Source organism: Psammomys obesus, unplaced genomic scaffold, assembly GCF_907164565.1.
Source record: "Psammomys obesus unplaced genomic scaffold, mPsaObe1.curated_primary_1811, whole genome shotgun sequence".
Classification (NCBI taxonomy): domain Eukaryota; kingdom Metazoa; phylum Chordata; class Mammalia; order Rodentia; family Muridae; genus Psammomys; species Psammomys obesus.
Window position 1 is genome coordinate 18,185,160 of NW_026590062.1, and position 21,705 is coordinate 18,206,864.

At 45.1% G+C, this 21,705-nt stretch overlaps 2 protein-coding genes across 3 annotated transcripts in view; one reads left to right on the forward strand and one right to left on the reverse strand.

Annotated features, from left to right (window-relative positions):
* Tmem248 (transmembrane protein 248) overlaps positions 1-10,369 on the forward strand; it is a 19,177-nt gene extending 8,808 nt beyond the window's left edge. For both annotated transcript variants that reach the window (XM_055606202.1, XM_055606203.1), the window contains exons 3-7: positions 837-1,122; positions 4,976-5,126; positions 6,247-6,430; positions 6,928-7,071; positions 7,903-10,369. In XM_055606202.1, coding sequence (XP_055462177.1) covers positions 837-1,122; positions 4,976-5,126; positions 6,247-6,430; positions 6,928-7,071; positions 7,903-7,923 — 786 coding nt within the window. In that variant the 3' untranslated portion in view covers positions 7,924-10,369. The remainder of the gene's footprint in view (positions 1-836; positions 1,123-4,975; positions 5,127-6,246; positions 6,431-6,927; positions 7,072-7,902) is intronic.
* A 1,884-nt stretch (positions 10,370-12,253) lies between these two features.
* Positions 12,254-20,585, reverse strand: Sbds (SBDS ribosome maturation factor). The gene is made up of 5 exons (XM_055606363.1): positions 20,300-20,585; positions 19,217-19,346; positions 16,459-16,659; positions 14,208-14,372; positions 12,254-12,954 (listed from the first exon to the last, which is right to left on the reverse strand). The coding sequence occupies exons 1-5, from the start codon at positions 20,425-20,427 to the stop codon at positions 12,826-12,828; spliced, it is 753 nt and encodes a 250-aa protein (XP_055462338.1). The 5' UTR covers positions 20,428-20,585; the 3' UTR covers positions 12,254-12,825.
* Between the last annotated feature and the right edge of the window lie 1,120 nt (positions 20,586-21,705).

A 21,705-nucleotide genomic window follows, 5' to 3' on the forward strand; every position in this document is an offset into this window, starting at 1 on the left:
AATGCAAATTAGTGTCACCACTTTTGTTCAAGGCCTGGCCCCCCATTGCCCCCTTTTTCTTCAGAACAGGGTTTCTCTGTGTAGCCCTGTCTGGAACTCACTCTGTAGATCAGGCTGGCCTCAAACTTAGAGATCCACCTGTGTGATCACCACCACTGTCTGATTTTTTTTCTGTTTTTTTTTTTAGCTTATGTGCATGAGTGCCTGCATGTAACTCTGTGCCCCATGTGCTCAGGTAGAAGAAAGGGATATCAGATACTCTGGCACTGGAGTTACAGATGCTGTGCAGTCACACGCGGATGCTGGGAACTGACCTTGATTTCGCTATAAGACCAAGTGTTCTTAAGCACAGAGTCATCTCGAGAGCCCTCACAGCCTTTGTTTTGCATTTAGTCACTTTTATTTTAAGTGTGTGGGTGTTTTGCTCACATTTACGTCTGCACACCATGTGTACACAGTGCCAGGAAGAGGGCGTCAGGTCCCTTGGAACTAGAGTTAGAGTTAGTGCCAACTGCCCATGGGTACTGGGAATCTGGAATGGAGCTCTTACCCGCTGGGCCATCTCTCCAGCCCTTAAGATCCATTTTTGAGTTTGATCTTGGTGCTCATTGATTTTTCTCTTAATCCCAATATGCCGAATGTGCAGCTCAGGTTACCAGGGCTGACATAACTTATATCACACTGTTCTGCAGGTGCAGGATGGTTTGTTTTGACTTGAGATGGCCAACCTCAAGTCATTCTTTTCCTGTTGTGCTGTGTAATAGTCAAAGGTCATGGCTGTTCTGCATTGGAGATGCTGGGACCTCATATCTTCTTTCTGTTTTATTTTGCTTAAGGATTGGAATACTTTCCTGCTGCGGTTTAATGATCTGGACTTCTGTGTATCAGAAAACGAGACACTGAAGCATCTCTCCAATGACACCACCACCCCTGAGAGCACCATGACCATTGGGCAGGCCAGATCGTCCACCCAGCCTCCCCAGTCCCTGGAGGAGTCAGGCCCCATCAACATCTCAGTGGCCATTACCTTGACCCTGGACCCTCTCAAGCCCTTTGGAGGATACTCTCGAAATGTTACACACCTGTACTCCACCATCCTTGGGCATCAGATTGGACTCTCAGGTATGTGTCCGCTACCTTCCTTCTAGAGTTCCTCGAATCTGAGATAGGTTCAGCGTTCTATTTTATGTGTTTGTGTGTTTTTCCTCTTGAGACTTGGACTTCATGAAGTCAAGAAGGAATGGTTGCTGTGCTTCTTTACACAGTAAAGTCTTCAGCTTAGTCTCTTAATAAAAGCCTGTCAGAGTCAGGACTTAGGGGGTCAGAGCTACAGCTCCGTGTTAGAGCGCTGGGCTTGGGTGTGTGAGGGCCTGGGTTCCTCTGTAACACTAGGAGAAGGAGCTGGGGGGAGAAGGGAGAAGCTGGAAATGCAATGCCTCAGTGTAACTGACCTTTGGTCAACATAGGTTTTACTGCAGAGGTCCATTTATACTTGATTTTTAAAAAAATTGTTAAAAACTTTTTATTTTGTGCGTGAGTGTTTTGCTTGGATCTACATGCACTATATGTGTTCCTGGTGCCTACAGAAGTCAGAAGAGGGTGTTGGATCCTCTGGGACTGTAGCTACAGATGATTGTGAGCTGCCATGTGAGGGCTAAGAAATGAACCCTGGTCCCCTGCAAGATCTTACCTGCTGAGCCATTCTCTAGCTGTCTGAACCCAAGAGAAGTGTAAGCAAATGTAAAGATGCTGTGTTAGGTCATAAAGGTATTGGGGCCAGGGGTGGTGGTACACAGTGAGAAGCCTAGCATGTGAGAGTAAAGCATAGGATTGTGAGTTTCAGGCCCTGCCTCGAAAACAAGCACAAAAGCTGGTGGCACAGAGGCAGGTAGGTCTATATATGTTTGAGGCCATCTGGTCTACATAGTTCCAAGACATAGAGTTCTAGGGCTATGGATTGAGGCCTTGTCTCAAACAACCAAAAAACAAGACAAAAAAAAAAAAAAAAAAAAAAAAAAAAAAGGAAAGGCATGGTGGCACATGAGGTAGAAGCAGGAGGATCTAAGTTTCAGGTTATCAGTTTTGAGTCTGAGGCCAGCCCATGCTACAAATCCAAACAATGAAAACATCTTAGAAACATCAAATTCCACACTGTCTCACCGTGATCGTTTTGTAGCCACATTCTGAATGCTGTGGGCTCATGAAGTGAGTGTCCACCTGAAATATTAAGTTACGCTAAGTCACTGTTAGAGCAGTTCATCTGTGTAATGTCAGGGTCACACAGCAGTAATTAGTGATTTTGCTGTGTATTTCTCCCTGTTTATGATACAGGAATAAATATGTATTAACTGACTGTCAGTGAGGCTTCCAGTCAGTGTCAAGCTAAGTTGGTTAAATCTAGGGAGGCAGGAATTATGCTCAGTTTTTTGGCTGTGAGGGAGTCAGCACTTTAAACCCATAGTCTGTTTGCAAACTTATCTATGGATAGGTGTATTGTGCTGGGGTTCATATTGCATTGCCATTGTTACTCTTTTGTGTGTGGGGATGTGTGTGGGGGTGTGGGGGTGCCTGTGCTGCAGTGAATGTTAGAGGGCTGAGATCATTCCCCAGTAGTTGGTTTTTTGTATGTAGGTTCTTAGGATTAAGCTTAGGTCATCAACAGGCTTATTTGCCCTTGATCTGCTTAGCTGTCATGCTGGGTATTTTTACTAGTGTTTACAATGCTAAAATTTGAACCAGGGCCTCATGCATGTGAAAAAAGTGCTCTCTCGGGCTTGAACAATTTAAAAAAAAATATTTATTTTTATGTATATGAGTGCTCTACTGCATGTACACCCGAATGCTGGAAGAGGGCATCAGATCACACTATAGATGGTTGTGAGCCACCATGTGGTTGCTGGGAATTGAACTCAGGACCTCTGGAAGAGCAGACAGGGCTCTTAACCTCTGAGCCATCTCTCCAGCAACTTGAACACTTTTTTTTTAACTTAATTATTTAATATTAGTTATTTAATTATGTTTTATGTATGGATCTTGCCTGCTTACATATATGGCTAATACACCATGTATATACTTGGTGCCATGGAGGCCAGAGATTATAGGATCCCCTTGGAACTAATGTTACAGACTGTTGTGTGCTGCCCTGTGGGTGCTGTGAACTGATCCTAGGGTTTTCTTAGCCACTGAGCCATCTCTCCAGCCCCAGGTGTACACAGTTTTAAATGCCCACTGTTCATTTACCAGTGTCCAGGAAGAACTAGAAAAAGCCTCAGGCCTGTTGCCTTCACTTCTGGAATTTGGGGATTATAGAAGAGGCAAAAATAACAACAGGAATTGGGCTGGGGGTGTATGTCAGTGGCTGAGGGCTTTTCTAGCATGTGTAATGCCCTGAGTGCAGCTCCCAGTACTGGAAAAGAGAAACCAAACAACCAAAGTTCAAACACTGCCTAGTTTATGTCAGCCTTTCACAAGCAGCAATTGAGAAAATGCTCCACTAGATTGGCCCATGGGTTTTCTTTTTCTCTTATGATTGGTGATTGATGTGGGTGAGTACATGCTTATTGTGGGCGGTGTTACTCTTGAACTGGTGGGTCTGGGTACTATAAAAAAGCAGGCTGAGCAAGCCATGAAGAGCAGGCCAGTAAGCAGCACTCCTCCATGGCCTCTGCATCAACTCCTGCCTCCAGGTTTCTGCCCTGCTTGAGGTCCTCCCCTGACTTCCCTAAGTAATGGAGTATGACCTGAGAGATACAAACCAACTAACACTTTTCCGCCTCACGTTGCTTTTGGTCATATTGTTTATCACGGCAGGTGAAAAGCTAATTAAGACCGTTCATCATGAATTAACACTTAATAGGTGCTTAAAATAGTTCCTGGCAGAGAGGAAATGCTATTTAGGGGCTTGCTTGTTAAATGTATTAGTTACGTTTCTCTTGCTGTGATAAAACACAATGATCAAAGCAACTTAGAAAGTTTAATTGGCTGACAGCCCTAGAGGTTTGAGTTTATGATAGCTGATGGTTGAGCAAAGACATGGCTGCATGCGCCTAGAGCAGCAGCTGAGAGCTCACATCTTGACCCACAAGCAGGAGGCAGACACTGGGAATGGCAGACTTTAAGCCTTCAAACCCACCCCCATGACACCTCCAACAAGACTTCTTAATCCTTCCCAAATGGTTGCACCAACTGTGGACTAGTAGGACTAGTATTCAAACATTTGAGCTTATGGGGACCATTCTCATTCAAACCACCACACTAAAAAAATTCCAAACAAAACAAAAACTCCCAAAAAACCATGAAGCATGGCCATGCTTGCTTGTGTGTGCTAAGCTTGGACACAGTAGACATGATGTAGGAGGGATGAAAGTGGAAGCTGGAAAGCCTTTGTCATACCAAGGGCCACCCAGGGCCTTGCAGGGGTAACCTTTGCTTCTTTCTGTATGCTGGGGAGGGGTCCTGCCTTTTGCCTTTAGCTGTTAAGAGTAGAAAGTTGGTGCCATAACAGTAGGGATACGAATCACTCCTGTGTGTTCCAGGAAGCAAGCAGCCTTTTCTCCTTATGACCTTAGAACATCTTGATTTAATGCAGACTTTACTTTTAGTCCCAAGACCTTCCCTAAGTCTGGTAGGCCTTCTGCTTCTACCTGTGTGTGTGCAGGGACGCTGGAGTCACATTTCACAGGATAATGGTTGGTTCTGAGTGAAGTGACATTAGTACAAGCTGTCCAGCTCTGCCTGGGCTCTGGCATGGCTCTCTAGCCCTGACTGAAGATGTGGCCTTTTGTGAGCCACTTTGCGGCTGTGCTGGTCAACTGGGCCTCAATGTTCAGATCAGGACTGTGGTTTTCAGAAACTTCATGGGGCAGGTGTGCAGGCCAATGGGTGCCTGTTGAGTTTGCCTGCAGATTCATTTGAATACCCGTGAACAGTCTGCATTTCTGCTGTGTCCACCAATAAACTGCCAATTCTTCCACAGGCAGGGAAGCCCACGAGGAGATGAACATCACATTCACTCTGCCTGCTGCCTGGAGTGCTGATGACTGTGCTCTCCATAGCCACTGTGAGCAGGTGGTGTTCACAGCATGCATGACCCTCACCGCTGCCCCTGGAGTTTTCCCCGTCACCGTGTAAGTGTCCTCCAAGAGGACAACTGGCAAGAGTCAGTTCTCTCCTGCTATGTGGGTGTCAGGGACTGAACTCAGGTCATTAGGCTTGGTGGCAAACACATTTACCTTCTTGCTGGCTTTCAGGATTATTTAATTTAACTTGAAATTCTAATATTCTCTATATTCAAATGTGCTGGGCTGGGATACAGTGTTTGCTTAGCATTCATGAAGTCTTTGGGTTCCATTTCCCACACAGAATGGACTGGACATATTGGAGCACATCTGTAATCCCAGCACTGAAAGGGTGGAGGTGGGAGGATCAAGAAGGTCAAGGCTAGCCTGGGGTACATCTGAGACCTGGGGTACATTGTTCAATAAAACAAAACCAGAAAGAAGCTGTGCCCCTTTTTTGTGCTTCAGTGAGGTAGTGAAGTGTGCTGCTGTGGCCACTTCCAGACACCTACTAAAAGAGTCATGTATTGGAAAAGGGAGAGCCAGGCCCCCTGCCAGAGTGAGCTGTAACTAAAGCTGCCTAAAGGGAAAGCTTCTCTTCATCTCTGTGACCCAGAAATTAATTTTGTTTAGTTTTTTTTTTAAAGATTTCATTTTTTTTATTACTTTAAATTGTATGTATTTGTAGGGGGTTGTGTACATGAGTACAGTTATTTTAGTTTTTAGATTTTTATTTGGGGGGGATTTGTCCTGAGATGGTCTCATAGCCTAGGTTGGTACCAAACACTATATATATATAGCAGAGGTTGGCTTAGAACTTCTGATCTTCCTGCCTCAGTCTCTAGTGTTCTAGCATTAGAGGTGTGCAACCCCACGCCTGGCTGCTTATGTGTGTATTCAGAAAACCCAAAGAAGACACAACAGTTGGCTGTGTTGGCTCACACCTGCAATTCCAGAACTCCCAGGCCAGCCTCTGCTATGTATTGAGATCCTGTCTCAAAACACAAGTAATAACTAACAACTCTCAAAACATAATGGTATTGTCCCAGAGAAACATGACAACTGTTCAAAACATCTTATTTCTCCTTTCCTCATGTTGCTCTGTGCAGTGCTGCCGGGCGATGTGTGTGGAGGGAGCCCAAATAAATGTTTCAGGTCACCGAGCCTGGTCTCTTCCTCTCCCCTGCAGTCAGCCACCTCACTGTGTCCCTGACACATACAGCAATGCCACACTCTGGTACAAGATCTTCACAACTGCCAGAGATGCCAACACAAAATATGCTCAAGACTACAATCCTTTCTGGTGTTATAAGGGCGCCATCGGAAAAGTATACCACGCTTTGAATCCAAAACTCACCGTTATTGTTCCAGATGTAAGTGAAATAGGCCCAAGTGCCCCGAGTTGTGTGTCTGTGACTGCGTGTGTGTACGTGCGCATGCATCCTGCCAGGGACTTAGTGGGAACCAAAGGGGAGCTGTCTCTGGTGGGATGTGCCAGCTGTCCAGTAGAGGAGCACTGCAAAGGGAGGTCAGCAGACAAGCTGCTTTGTGGGCTCACAAGGACATGTCTGGAGAAGAGCAGGGCTCTGGCAGTGGGGTGCAGAGGTTCACAGCAGCTCTGTCTTCCCATAATGACAACCAGTTTGGTGGTTTTGGAGACAAATGGAGAGCCTGCCTATTCAAGCTTAAGAACAATATTGGGGCCCTGGAGATGGATGCAGCTCAGTGATGAAGCATTTGTCTAGTGTGTGTGTGAGGCCATGGGTTTAATTCATAACATGACAAAGACTGACGTTGCTGCAGGCATGGAAGGCTGATGTTTGAAAATGTAATGGATTGCATGTGTTTGGTTTCCTTTCTTTTTCATTAGGACGACCGTTCATTAATAAACCTGCACCTCATGCACACCAGTTACTTCCTTTTCGTGATGGTGATAACAATGTTTTGCTACGCAGTTATCAAAGGTAGACCCAGCAAACTGCGTCAGAGCAATCCTGAGTTTTGTCCTGAGAAGGTGAGCAGCGGGTGGGTCTGGCTGGCTCCTGGCAACAGGCCTTTCTCAACAAAACACAAAAGGTCTTGTCATCATGATAGCTGTTCTGAACTAATTCCTGATGGTGCCTCTTTCTGGGCACCAGTGTTTTCTTCAGCACTGCAGTCATGCAGCAGAGTGCCTGTCAGGGCTAGGCAACTTGTGGCTAGGGATGGGGCTTGGTTAGTAGCATGCTTGCCTTTCAAGCCTGAGGCCATGGGTTCAGTCTGCAGCACTGCATAAACCAGACGTGGTAGTGTGTGACTGGATTCTAGTACTTGGGAGGTTGAGGCAGGAGGATAACTTTGAAGTCATCCTTAGCTCTGTAGTGAGTTTTTGGCCAGCTCAGGCTACATTAATCCTTGTCTCAAAAAACAAATCCAAGATCAGGAGGGATGGCACATACCTTTAATTCCAGTTCTCAGGAGACAGAGGCAAAGGAATCAATGAGTTGGAAGCCAGCCTGGTCTACATAGTGTTCTAAGCCAGGAAGAGCTACATAGTTCTTAAGATCCTGTCTCCAAAATGAAGGAAGGAAGGAAGGAACGAACGAACGAATGAAGGAAGGATAGAATAGAATAGACAAACAGAGGGTTAACTCTTTGGGCATAGCATAAGTGGTTTTGCAGGTTGGCAAATGCTTCCAGACTGTGGGTCTGTTCATCCCTCCCTGAGGTGAGGTGGTTTCCTTAAGGTCCTGTTAATTTCCTTGCCAAGAGGTAATAGATGTTTATTGGCAGCATGCCCTTGTGGTATTGGACTAGGTGCCAGCAGCTCCCTATTTTACTCATTTGTCTCCTTGCTCTTTTCTAGGTGGCTTTGGCTGATGCCTAATCCCACAGCTCCCCATTTTCTGAGAGACCAAGAACCATGATCATTGCCTGCTGAACCGGCCAGAGCCTGGCCACTCTGTGAATACATGATCTTGCAATGTTGGGTTATTCCAGCCAAAGACATTTCAAGTGCCTGTAACTGATTTGTATATATTTATAAACATTGATCTGGAAATTGGTCCTGTGATGCACGTACTTTGCCCTGGATGTAGCCTGAACCCGTCACCCTCATGGGAGGGAGGGAGGACAGGAGGGTACGAGGGCACAGACATGGGGTTCTTCCATGTAGTGCTACAAGAGTGTGGGGATCTTGCTGGAGCTGAGCAGGTCGTGTTCCAGTACCAGTGGGGCAGCGGTTTGCTGTGGTTCTTGTTTCAGCCTGGTGTGTTCAATGTTGGAATCCATTTGCACCTTCCTTAGGACGCTGCATTTCCGAAGCCACCATTCCCTCCAGTGGCTCTTACCTGTCTGTGGCTTAATGACCATAGTGACAGCAGTAATACCTTTTCAGTTTGCTTGCAAGGAAACTTTTCTTTTTTTTTTTTTAAATAAAAAAGTCACATTTTACTATTCCCCTAGTTAAGACAGATATGTTCTTCTATCCTAGGTAAAAGGTCATGCACCCAAAAGTCACTTCCGTAGTGAAGATCAGTTTTATTTCTACACTGGCAGCTAGGAACTTGAGTGCTCTGCTGCCGTCTGCTTCTGTAGAGAAGTTCCTGGCTTGAGAAGTAGCTCTGCAGTGGAGGCACAGGGCACAGTGAGGGCTGACCTCACAGGGCACGGCACACTGAAAGAAGGAGTGTTGGTTTGCTCTAAAAGTTGCAAACAGCTCCTTATTTTTTTTTTTTAAGGAGATGTGTGTTTTCTTTTTATTTTTTTTTTTTTTTTTTTTTTTTTTTTGCATTTTTGTACAACACATCTTGAGAAGGAAAATGATCATTATGACGTGTACGATGCTGGGGAAATCTGAAGGAAGGCATAAGATTCTGATGGCTATTCACTGAGCAAAACCGGAAGCATTTTCCTTAAGATATTTTTGATCATCTGGTTCCTCTGTCCCTTTTCCTCTATTTCATTTAAAAAGGCATTCACAATCTCTTCCACTCATTATTTGTATTTTCAGTATTTTTCTATCAGCGCCTTGCCTTAACAGTTCCCAAGGAGTGTTCTGTGTTCCAGACTTGTTGGGTGTGGGAATGAATGCATGTAAGTCTCGCCCTCTGGAGGCTGAGGCAGAAGAATCTTGAGTTCAAAGACAGCCCGGGCTACGTACTGATACCCTATTCTCAAAGCAAGAGAAAAATGCTTAGGTGTGTCAGCACTTTTGTTCCATAACTGTAGGTCTGTAGTCTGTCTGAACTGGGGTTAGCTTACTGTGTTCTGGAATTTTCTGGCCTAGAGAATTTTATCCCAGGCATTGTGAAATGGAAAACAATAGCTTTTTTTTTTTTTTTAAATTGAAGATTGTTAAAATAATCACTGTAATATGATGCAATAGTATATATTTTTTAAACCAGTTGTGAGTTGCTTATAAGATGGCTAATGTGTGAATTTAATTTAGTCTTCTTTGAGACTTTGAGACCCTTGTCAGGTAAGATGGAGAAAAGCCACGTGACTTGGCTGGTATAAATATGTCATCAGGACCATCAAGCTTCAGATTAAGCTGCTACTGAGTAATCAAACCCAATGGAGTAAGACAATGAGAAGGGTCACTTTCACTGGTCTGCCCAGCCCAGTTGTGTTCCTCTTAGCCACCCTTGTTTCGATGACAAGCAGTGGCTGGGATCTGTAGGGGGTGGGAAGGAGGAACACAAGGCTTGGGGAGAGGAAGTGCCAAAAATGCTTGGGACATGACCCATCCTGAGGCCAGATACTATACTTTAAAACCCAATATTCACCCTAGCAGGTAGACTGTTGGAGGATGGCTGGGGAAGGAGGTTGAGGGCAGAGTGTAGGGGCCTGCAGACACATCTGGGTCTGGTCTACAGCTGCTTCTTGCTGGTAAACCTCAGACTTGGAATGTCAGACTGGGCCACTGGAGACTTCCAACCCCAGCAGCACTGGCTTGTCCTCAGGTGTCCTAGGCTGGGGGTGCAGTCAGAAGTCAGTGACTTCCTGTGAAATGGCTGTTTCAGATCATATTGATCTCTTTCCTTTTGTCCTTTCACCATATAGTATGACTTGAATCAGTTTTGATTCTATTCGTAAGTTCTCGTCGTTCGGAACCTGGTGTTTCTGTTGTGTTCTTGGCAGTGCATAGGATCCCAGCCTCCTGTGTTTTGACCCTCCTGCAGGCACTGTGGGACGCGAGGGCAGCAGATTCATCTCCCGTCCCTTGCTGCATGATGGTCACTAGCTGATGCGTGATGGTGTCCCTCCCTCATTGATTTTCTGTGTTTGAAGTATGTGCATATGTGCTTTACAGAATAAAAGATCTGGATTTACTCGGTTTGTCGTCGTTCCTCCAGCCTGACAGGTGTTGTTTAAACAAAAAGTGTAGGCAAGGAGCACTTCCAGGGTTTCACAGGCTATTTTTTTTAAGTACTACCTGCCATGAAGTTGAAGGGTGACCAGTGTTTCCTACTAAGGTGACCTCAACAAATCCATGGGTCTTTGAAAAGAGTGTAAAACCTTTTATTGTATGAGACCATGGACTGACCCAAACCCTACCAGAAGACATCAGAAAGAGCCAGGGTTGTGGCTCAGTGGTAGAGTTCTTCCTAGAACACCCCAGTGAGGGGCTGAGGGATGTTCAAGCAATAGGTTCCTGGGTTCTGTTCTTAGCACACAGTATTCACACCCAATGAACCAGCAGAGAAGGTTAAAGATCCACTGGCCAATTACTTAAATCCTTAGTGTGCCCACAGCCACCATTAAGAACAGCAGGCTAGGGGCTAGAGAGGTAGCTCAGTGTTTAGAGGAGTTCGTGGTTTTTGTTTTTTTCAAGACATGGTTTCTTTTGCACCACAAAAGTGTGCTTGCTTTTCTTACAGAGGACCAGAGTTAAATTTCTAGCAACTATATCGGGCTCACAGCTGTAACTCCAGGTCCAGGGATTAGATACCTTCTTTTAGCTTTAGCTTCAAAGTGTATGCCCACGCACACACACACACTTTTTTTTTTTTTTTTTTGTGGGGTGATGGAAGAAACAGCAGCTCACAGATCATGCTACTTTCTGCAGGTCAGGTCAGACTAAAGCGAGGGGTATTAGGCACCTGTCCTTCCAATCTTCACTTCCTCCTTTCTGCTGGCACTGCTTAGAATGCTGTGAATGCGCCTTAGAAAATAAACATGCCTCTCCCTGTGTACTGTAATGACATCTTGCCTTACGGCTGACGCTGTGGAGAGGTCTTGCTCTTTTAAGTTTCCTCACACCCAAAAAGGCAATGTGATCACAAATGTGAAATGACTGCTATGGAGTCAGCTCACTGAGCATAGGGCAGGGTGGTGATTCAGTTTGTGCTCTTAGTACTCACTATAGTGAGGCAGGAAGGATCAGGGGTTCAAAGGGCTATACAATCCCTGTCTTTAGTTTTTTTTTTTTTTTAAATGTGCATTGGTATGTAGGTGTCAGATCCCTTGGAACTGGAGTTATAGACAGATGTAAACTGTAATGTGGGTGTTGAACCCAGGTTCTTTGGAAGAGTAGACAGTAATCTTAACCACTGAGCCATCTCTCCAAGCCATAATCGCTGTCTTTGAAATAAAAATAGTTATTTTGGAGATGGGTCACTATGTAGCCCTAGCTGGCCAGATCAGTGTTGCTGTCAAATTGGAGACTGGGTCTATCCCTATCTCCTGAGTGCTGGGATTAAAGCCAAGTGCTGTCCTGGAGCTCACTTTGAAAACTAGGCTGGCCTTGAACTCCGATCTGCCTGTCTCTGCCTCCCAAGTGCTGGGATTAAAGGCCTTTGATTAAGACCCTCAAAACACAAACCAATCCAATAAGCCCCCCACTCACCCAGAGTGCAATGGTTACTACTGTCAACCTGACAGGATCTAGAATTACTAGGGGAACAAACCTCTGTTCACATCTGTGAGAGTCCTGGATTGGGCTTGCTGTCTACGGACTGGAGTCCTGGCCTGACTAGAAAGGGAGCCACAGTCATCTCTGCTTCCTGACTGCAGATGCACCGCGACCAGCTGCCTCAGGATCCTGCCATCATGCCTTCTCTGCTGGGATGAAGTGTGAATCCTCAAACTGTGAGCCAAAGTAAAACCTTTCCTTTCTGATGAGTTTCTTCAAGCATTTCATCACATCAGTGAGAAAAGTACCTAATACAAAAACCAGAGCAAAGAGGAGGCTGTCTAGAAATGCAAGCCAGAGCTTAATAAAAATAAGTTTTATTGATTATGTATAATTTTAGTTATACCTACATATATTATAAACTTTTAGGAATTAGTATTAAATGACTTTATATATTTTAACAATAATCTAAGTCAGTGGTAATACCATGTTTGTTGAAAATCAAACAAAGGCTCTTTAGTCATTATACATCTAAATGTAGGGAACCAGGAAGTCCTCTCTGAGCTCACACCCCAGACCTGGACTTGATTATGCAGAAACACCACATCTTCCTTTCCAGCAAGCACTCCCCTTTGTTATACAGACCCCTCTCCAATCTGTCACGTACTGAATCTACCTTCTTGTCCACCAACACTGTCTCTGATCTTCCCTTTGGAACTAGAAAGGCATACACAGCAGTGAAAAGCTCTTCTGGACTCTGTATTTTGTGTTTTGTCATTTTTGCTGGAAACCCCAATTTACAACAGAAATACCCAGGTACCTAGGAAAATGTTTAACACAAGATGGAAAGTGGCACGTTGCTTGAGCTGGGCTGGTGGCAGGTCACAGAAACAAATGTCTGCTGTCGTGTTCCAGCCAAGGAGCTAGGGAGTGTCATTCAAACTTCTCATCCCCTTCCTCCACATCTTTCAGGCTGAGCACTTCCAGAGAACCCTTGCCTTTGGTTTCCTTCTTTATCAGCTCATCAATTTCTCTGAAGCAGCCTGGGTCGATGAGGCAAACCTGCAATGGTTAACACAGCTGGTTTCCATGGGAGGCTGGGAAACAGCACAGAATAAACCCAACTTGAATGCTCAGGGTAGCTCTATGGATGTGTGCTGGGTGCTGCTCACATGGGGAAGCCTGGAAATAGGCTGGATCTGGGGGTCAGCCTTGCTGCTAAGCATCTGTTGTCGGCCTTTGGGAAAGGCACTCAGCTGTTAGGAGACTCACCTGGCCAGGGCTGCACTTACAGTGGGAGCCAGCACTGCCTGGCATTAAGACCCTGGGTTCAACGCCTAGCACCTCCTATTAAAGACACATCCAGATTCCCCAGTGTTAAACGCATGCAATCATGCACAGGGTTAGAGCAGACTATGGGCCTCTCCAGGCTGAAATCTAGCATTAGATTTTATAGGTGAGTGACAGTCACCTGTACCTGTGAAAGAGACCACAGACATACTGAAAAGACATGGTAGGTTCTAAAGAGTACAGATGTTTATGGTATGGACACACTGCTTCTCTCTAGAGTAGCTACCCATGACTCAGAAACAAAACCTCCCAGTGCGATTAGAATGTTCTGACATAAAGACAGCTGGTAATGTCTAGCCTCAACTGACTACGTAGCTGAGAATGACCTTGAACTCCTACCTTTACCTTCCGAGTCCTGGGATGGCAAAGTGTGCATCACCTGGCTCCACTTTTATTATTAGTTGCCCCATAACAGAAGACTCAGTGTAAAATACATCTTATTATTTAAAAGAAAATGAACATGGCCAGCATAATTCTGTTCTGAATAATTTGACTAAAAGGCAAGTAAAGTCTTGAGAATGCTTAACTGCAGTGTCCTCCTATGTACACCTTGACATGTGAGCCTCACCTGTACAACTTCTAAATATTGTTACATGCCTTAAATATGACATGTGCCCAATGGGCTCATGTCTCCATAGTTTTATCCCCAGCTGATAGTGCTACGTGGAGGAAGTGATCCTGGGGGCCTGCCTCTGTAGGGATACACCTGGTCTCCAGTGCCCCATGCCCTTATTCTTGTTCTGCCCAAGTGCATGAGAAGGCCAAGCAGTTGGATGGAATCCTTTCAGGCCAAATAAAACCTTACTTCTTTATCTATTCTCTCAAGTTTGGGTCACAGCTATGCAAAAAGGAATGAATATAGTGTTTATGATTAGAAAATAAGCTATTCTGTAGAATGAAGCCAAGGACAATGTGTTGACATTAAAATCTCGGGGTTTAGGCTGCACCGCGCCCTGTCATCTTACTATCTCCAGCTGCTGGCTGTAGTCCTCACTCTCGACGACCTTCATCAGCGGCTTCAGCTTTTCCTTCAGCTTCTTTCCTTCATTCACTGGCAGGATGAAGCGCAATCGCATGTGGGCACGCTCTATCTTTATCTTCTCTTTCAGTTGCTTTATCACTTCCAAAGCCTTTCAAGATATAACGCAGAGTGCTTGTTATTTAGTTGTTGGGCTGCACTCACTCATACGTTAGACATGAGCAAAGCAGTTTCCACATAGCTGCATTATGCCAGCGGCTTCATGGTTAAGATACAAGCAGTCCTAGAAAAACCTAGAAAAATGAGATAATGTCTTATTTTGTGAAATGAAAATATTTTTTCGCGTTGGAAGAAAGCACTGTCAAAGGCTGAATGCAGTTTAGTAGTGAAGCACTTACCTAGGACACTCAAGGACCTGGGCGCCACCCCCAACACTATAAACAGTCAAGGAAATGTGGGCGTGGGGATTACATTTGCAAACATATGAACTCTAGAACAGACAAAATGTCTTTCCAGCTCTGTTGGCCACAGAGATTTCTAAGCCCAGCACATTCTAAGCCATGTACCTAGAGGCCCTGAACCGATAGCTCAGTTCATGCTAATTCTAAAACAGTGTGAGGCCAGTCATTGGGTAGATGGACAGACTTAATGGCTTTGTTGAACATTTAATAACTAGCCAATCATAGTGTCAGGATGCCTGATGATTTGAGAGCTTTCGAGTTCACACATGACTGCCAAGCCACATTTGGGTTCTGACGGGCCTTTCTAATGGCATCTCTGGGGCTGGCCCTCCTGAAAGCAATGCTGGGAGCTGAATGCAGAGGAAACACGGGGCTGGGTTTGAAGGATCTGTGAGAATTTATGGAGAGGGAACAGTGTACAAGTGGCTGACCTTTGAAGGAAACATTCCTTTTATGCATGAAGCATGTGACATCACTAGTCCTTTGGTGACCTCTCCTGTTTTGTTTTTTTTTTTTTCTTGTACAGAGAAGGCCCTGGTCTGGGTTGGGTCCTTCTGTGTTGTGAGAATGGAGGTAGTTCTGATATTGCCCAGAGTTTCTGCACACTGAATTCTTCTCTGGCTCCTTCCATTTTGCCGCCAGGCTTTTCTTTTATACTGGACATACATAACCAGGAAACTGTATGCCTGAGCACTGGTAATCAGGCAGTCTATCTGCTAAACGTTATGTGGATGATACTATACTCTGTTGTCTATTAAATATTTTATTTTATGCATGTGTTGTATGTTTATGTGCGCGTGTGTGCGTATGTAGGGAGCACACTGGGTGTCCTGTTCCATGCCCTCAGCCTTACTCTCTCAGATAGAGTCTCTCACTGAACTGGAGCTACTCTAGTGGCCAAACAATTCCCAGAAAGCCTCCTGTCTTCCTCAACAGTGGGGTTACAGGTCCAGAAGCAAGTGACCACATTTGGATTCTTGCTTTCTTTTTGTTCTTGAGATAGGGTTTCTCTGTTTAGCCCTGGATGTCCTAGAACTCACTCTGTAGACCAGGCTGGCCACAAACTCACAAAGATATGCCTGCCTCTGCCTGCTGAGTGCTGGGAATAAAGACATGCATTAGCATGCCTGGCTTCCTTTATTTTGAGAGGGTCTTGTGTAGTCCAAGCTTGCCTCAAATGTGTTTTGCAGTGAAGAGTGACCTTTGCTCCCCACATTCCACATGATGAAGGTACTAGTATTTTTCTAACTTGAAAAGGTTGTAAGCTCTGTGAAAGTACTACAGAGTTGAACATTCTTAGAAAGGGGAGACTCTGCCTTTTGAGACAGGGTCAAACCTGGTGTCTGCCTCCCAGGTGCTTAAAATGCAGACATGTAGCAGCACTTCCAGCCTGATGACAGGGCTGACTTGTCTGAAATATGTAATAAATAGAAACTTTCACTGTTTCTATTTATTACATAACAGTGGGCTTAGAAATCTCTGTGGCCAACAGAGCTGGAAAGACATTTTGTCTGTTCTAGAGTTCACGTCACTTAAAGCCCCAGTTTTGTCTTTAAAGATCTGAGTTGGACAGGAAGTAAGAGGTCTATGTGTATTTGTGTTTCCATCACAAAAAAGGGGGGGGGGGGCTAAGGATGTGGCTCAGCTGGTGGAGTGCCTGCCCATCACGCAGGAATCCCTGGTTCCACCCAGCAAAATAGCGAGGCTTGCAAGTGTGTGCTTCTGATCCCAGGAGCATCCACAGCCCAGGGTCTGAGGACACCAGCAGGCACTCACCTGCTGCTTTGTGCTCTTGTTGGGCTTGACTGAGTAGTGGATATCCTTCATAGCTCTCTCGATGAGGATAACAGTGTAGGGTCTCTTTGTTTCTGGGTTCACACACTTGTCTGCCACAATAGTTGCAATATCCCTAAACATCTGCTCCAGCTGCGTGTGCCGTTCTTTATCCGACACTTGAACTTCTCCTTTAGTCAAAATCTAAAAAAGACAGCACACAGAACATCCCATCAGTTTCAGTTATCCTTCTCTGCTGCACAGAATTAGTTGGCAGGAAGGAAATGAAGTTTTGGTTACTGTGGCTGCTGATGCAGAACCATGTGCTGCCAAATCCACTGCTGGGTTACAGGGAGTCCCATGATAACGCTTCCTGAGGGCCAGGGAGAGAAAGTCATTTAGAACAGTGGTTCTCAGCCTGTGGGTCATGACCCCTTTGGGGGACTTGCATAGCAGACATTCTACATATCAGATGTTTACATACCATTCATAACAGTCGCAAAATTACAGCTATGAAATAGCAATGAAATCATTTTACTGTTGGGGTCACCACAACACGAGGAAATTCATTAAAGGATTGCAGCGTTAGGAAGGTTGGTCATAGCGAATGCCTTGCATGCTAAAGGCCCTGGGTTGAAACCTCAGAACCACCAACACCAAAATAAAAAAAAAAAAACACAGGCAGGAGTGGTGATGCACACCTTTATCTCCAGCACTCAAAAACAGGCAGCTCTCTATGATGTTGAGGCCGGCTTAGTCTACATAGCAAATTCCAGAGCTGCACAATGAGATAGTGCTTTAAAAAAAAAAAATCTAGGGTGGGGGGACAGGAAGAACAGTGAGGTAAATGACATAGGTTAGAAAAGTTAGTTTCTGGAATTCTATTTAAAAAAAGAATCAGACGCTGGATGTCGTAGCATGCTTTGTCTGCAAAAACAAATCTAGGAATTTGTCGCATTCCAGGATGGCTACTCTGGTCTTTGTTAAGATGGAGAAGCAGAGCCAGGTTGCTATTGTTGAACAGCTGAATCCCAGCGCTTGGGGGGCAGAGACATGCAGATCTCTGAGTTTAAGGCCAGCCTCGTCTACACAGTGAGTTCTGTACAGAGAAACCCTATCTCAAAAAAAAAAAAAAAAAAAAAAAAGAGAATCAGGTAGTCACGTGGCTCCTAAGGAAGTGCTGAAGGATGGGCCCAAGGCTTTACAATGGAAATTTCAAGCTTCAATGCCCCAAGTTGGCAGAATATTTGATGCCCCACCAGCCTTACCTAATACTGTCAGGGATGCTCTGGGAACCATCAGCAAAGTTACAGAAAAGCCACTGGAGACTAAGAAACCCCTCAAACAAAAACAATCACCTCTCACTGTGAAAAAGACGGTGGAGGAGAAGACTGCTAAGGCACAGAGCCCTGCTCCTGCTTCTGAGGATCTGCTCCAGAAACACAAAGTTCTTTCCCGTCAGCCCTCTATATTTTCAGAGTTCCCACCTGCCTGAAGAGGACCAGACTGCATACCTTCCCTTGAATGGGGAAACCCTCATGATCCTGAGCTAGGACCGAGAAGCTCCTGCGCCTGCAGCCCCTCTGCCTATGACGATACTCTTTCCACCATGGGAACCTACTTCACTGCAGTCTCCTCCCAGCATTCTTTCCAACTTGGATGTTGAATGGCCACCTGTTACAATATTCCTTTGTTATATTCCTAAGTTATAAGACAATTTTATAGTTTCTATTGCTTCAATAAAGCTGTGTATGCTCAGTAGACTCCTACGAATGTTGTGATTGGCATTTCTTGAAATTATAGCAGCATATAAAAGAACATCCAAAGTCGAATGTGTTAAAGTGATACTGGAGGGGCTGGAGATAGGGCACAGTGGTGCCCAGTGCTTGCTGCTCTCCCTGAAGACTGGAGTTCATTTCCCAGCACCCACACTAGAGGGCTAACTAACGCTTGTAACTCCAGGTCCAGGGGAATCTGATTTTTGTTTTGTGGTCTCTCCAGGCACCTTCACAAACGTGAACATGTGTATACACACACATAAAAAAATAAATAAATAAAAAAAAGCTGGGTATGGGGGTCTGCCCCTTTAATTACATCACTCAGGAGGCAGAGGCAGGTGGATCACTATGAGTTCAAGAACAGCCAGAGCTACATAGTGATATACTGTCCTCCCCCAAAACCATCGTAATATGTAATATATCATATTATATGTAATATATTATGTAATAAATACATAAAACATAAATTACAGAAAGCATTGTTTTATGTAATAAAATATCTGTTCTGATTGGCAGCAGGGAAGACACTATGTATTTGGGTAAAACTGAGGATTCTGAGGTGCGTGTGCGTGACATCTGCTGTACTAATTTCAGTATTTGTAGGATTAGCTTCCTGATTATTATTCCAGGAAAATGGCCATAGAAAGTTTCTTTTCTTTGTGATGGTATCTGCAGTCTCAGGTTCCTGTTTTAATCATTACATGTTATATCAGATGTGAGTGAGCGGCATGGTGCTGGAGGATCAGGAACTTCATGCCTGCATGGCTATCCAGTGGGTTTGATGTCAGCATGGGCTACACAGTGAGACTCTGTGTCAAAAGAAAATAACAACAAACACCACACAAAACTCCCAAATTTTCCAACAACGTATACTGAAAAAAAGAGACATATGCTAAAACAACAAAAATTCATCAAGAGGAACAGTGGTCCTGATGTTGCCTATGACCATGGGAATGTGTACTGATGCAGTGGGCAGAACCTACCTGCTTGCAGATTTCAGTCTGGTCATCTGTCCCGAAGGCACTGATGAGGTCTTCCTTCTTGGCAACCTGACCTTTGGAAACATTTACAAACACTGAGTGGGTCTGCAGAACTTCATCAAGGTCTTTTTCCCTTGAAAGGGCAGGAGAGAAAGTCCTATGTGAATCCACTGGAGAGTTGGCAATCCACTCACATTTAAATACAAGATTTGGCAACAAGATAAATGGCAAGTGCTGCAAGCTAGGTGTGATGCGCCCATCTGTAATCCCAGGATTCAGGAGGTGGAGGCAGGAAAATATTGGGAGTTCAAGGCCAGCTTCAAAGATACAACTATATAGTGTGTTGTACTACCTGAAACCTTGTCTCAAAAGCAAACACACACACATACACACCACACTCTCTCCCAGGTCACTACCTTAAAAGGAACAATCTCAAACTCGAGACAGTATCAGTATTCTCCCACTTAATCAGGGAGGGAAAACACGTCATTGTTTTATGTCGGGAAATTCAGGGTGTGGTGGGGAGTGGCCTGAAGGCTTCCATCCTGGAATATCTGTCCCTAGATGGCAGTCGCGAAGACATCAAGCACTTTGGTAAAACTGTATATTCTGAGGTGTGACATCTGCTGTACTAATTTCAGCTTCCCGATTATTCCGGAAAAATGACCACAGAAAGTTTCTTTTCTTTGTGACAGTATTTGAAGTATCGGATTTCTGTCTTAATCATTAATCCAAGAAGACCACCGCAATTTCGGGGTTTCTTGGCTGCAATTTCTTATTTTTTTTTCTTTTTTTAAATTGGACAGGGTCACACATACTAGATTCCAGGCTGGCTTGGAACTCACAGTAATCCCCCTGCCTCAGCCTCTTGAGCACTGGTATTAAAAGCCTAGGTCACCAGGCCCAGCTATGACAGAGTTCCTAGTCGGCAGTTTTTACGACACCGACAATATCTCAAACCAGAACCCAATCCGAAATCAAGCAAACCTGGCCTGAAAGGTACCCCTGGCTAGCAAGGACCGGGGTTAGGGAAGCCAGGCCTCGGGGGGGGCCGATCCGCTGGGCTCTGGGCACAGGATCACTCACACGCCACTCCGCCAGCCGACGACCTTGTTTTTATAGCAGGCGATTTCGAAGCGCTTCCCTGCCCGCTTCATCCGCACGACGGCCACATTGGTCAGTCGGATCTGGTTGGTGGGGGTGAAGATGGACATGGTGGCTGCTCACAGACCTCGAGCTCGCAGGGTCTCCCAGTGCTCGGCTTAAACGACCCCGCGGCGCGCGCACCCTTAACGCCCAAGGTGGGCGCAGCTCCTCTCGGCCCTACTCGGCAGCGGCAGCCACTGCGCACACGACTGCACTACTGCGCCTGCGTGAGGCTGAGGATGCGAGAAACTACGCCTGCGCAGAGTGGTGACGCCATCTATCTCCGCCCTCAAAGAGAGGCGCTCAGCGATGACGTACACCCCAACACTCGAGTAATTCCTATAGGCTGGTTAGTAATGTTTGGTGTCCCGGTGGAAACAGGCGTTCGAGTGGAGGAGTTCTGCAGAATTCAGACGCTGCGTTCATTGCAACTTTTAAAGTAGAATTTTAGAAGGAAAAAGGTGCAACGAGATTCCATCATTTCGCCTCAATAACTCTCAGCCTGTTTTCTTTCTTATTTTATCCTCCCTTTTTTATTATATTATTTTACAGCAAATTACCAGGTTTGACGGCCATCGCCTGTAATCCCAGAATTAGGCAGATGTAGATAGGATACCACGAGTTCAAGGCCATCTTCGCCAACACAGGGAATTCGAGGCCAGTCTGTGCTACTTGAGAGCCTGTTTCATCATCCCCTTCAAAGCAAATCATATGGTTTTATCCTTAAATCCTTAATCCCTTAGCAGACACCCAGCTAATATCCACTTCAAATTCTACTTTCCCAGCCTAAACAATGCCCGTTACAGTCGATTTATTTGTTCGTTACGATGCGAATGAGCCCACACATAGCACCCCTACACTGCATGCCAGAGTCAGTGTCATTTTTTTTAAAACAAAAGTTTCACTGTGTAGCCCAGACTGCAGGAGCCTCTGCTTTAGTCTCTCGAATATTGAGATTAGAAGCACGCCTGGCTGTCCCTGGTCTTTATTTATTTTAGATTTCTTTTTCTCTTCCTTTCATTTAAAAATTCTGTTGGCTCGAAGTAGCGGCCTATGCACCGGTGCACCCGGGAAACAGAGGCCACCTAATCGCTTTGTAAATTCGAAGCCAGTTTGTCTTACATAAGCAGGTTACAGGGGCAGCCAGAGCTGCACGGTGAGACTCCGTAAAGAGCAGCTCTCGTGAGCCCAGTGAGCCCCCTGCCTCAGCCTCGACAGCGCTGGAATTACAGCCCTATGTCACCAGGCTGTCATTTATTTATTTATCTATGTCACCAGGCTGTCATTTATTTATTTATTTATTTATTTATTTATTTATTTATTTATTTATTTATTTATTTATTTAT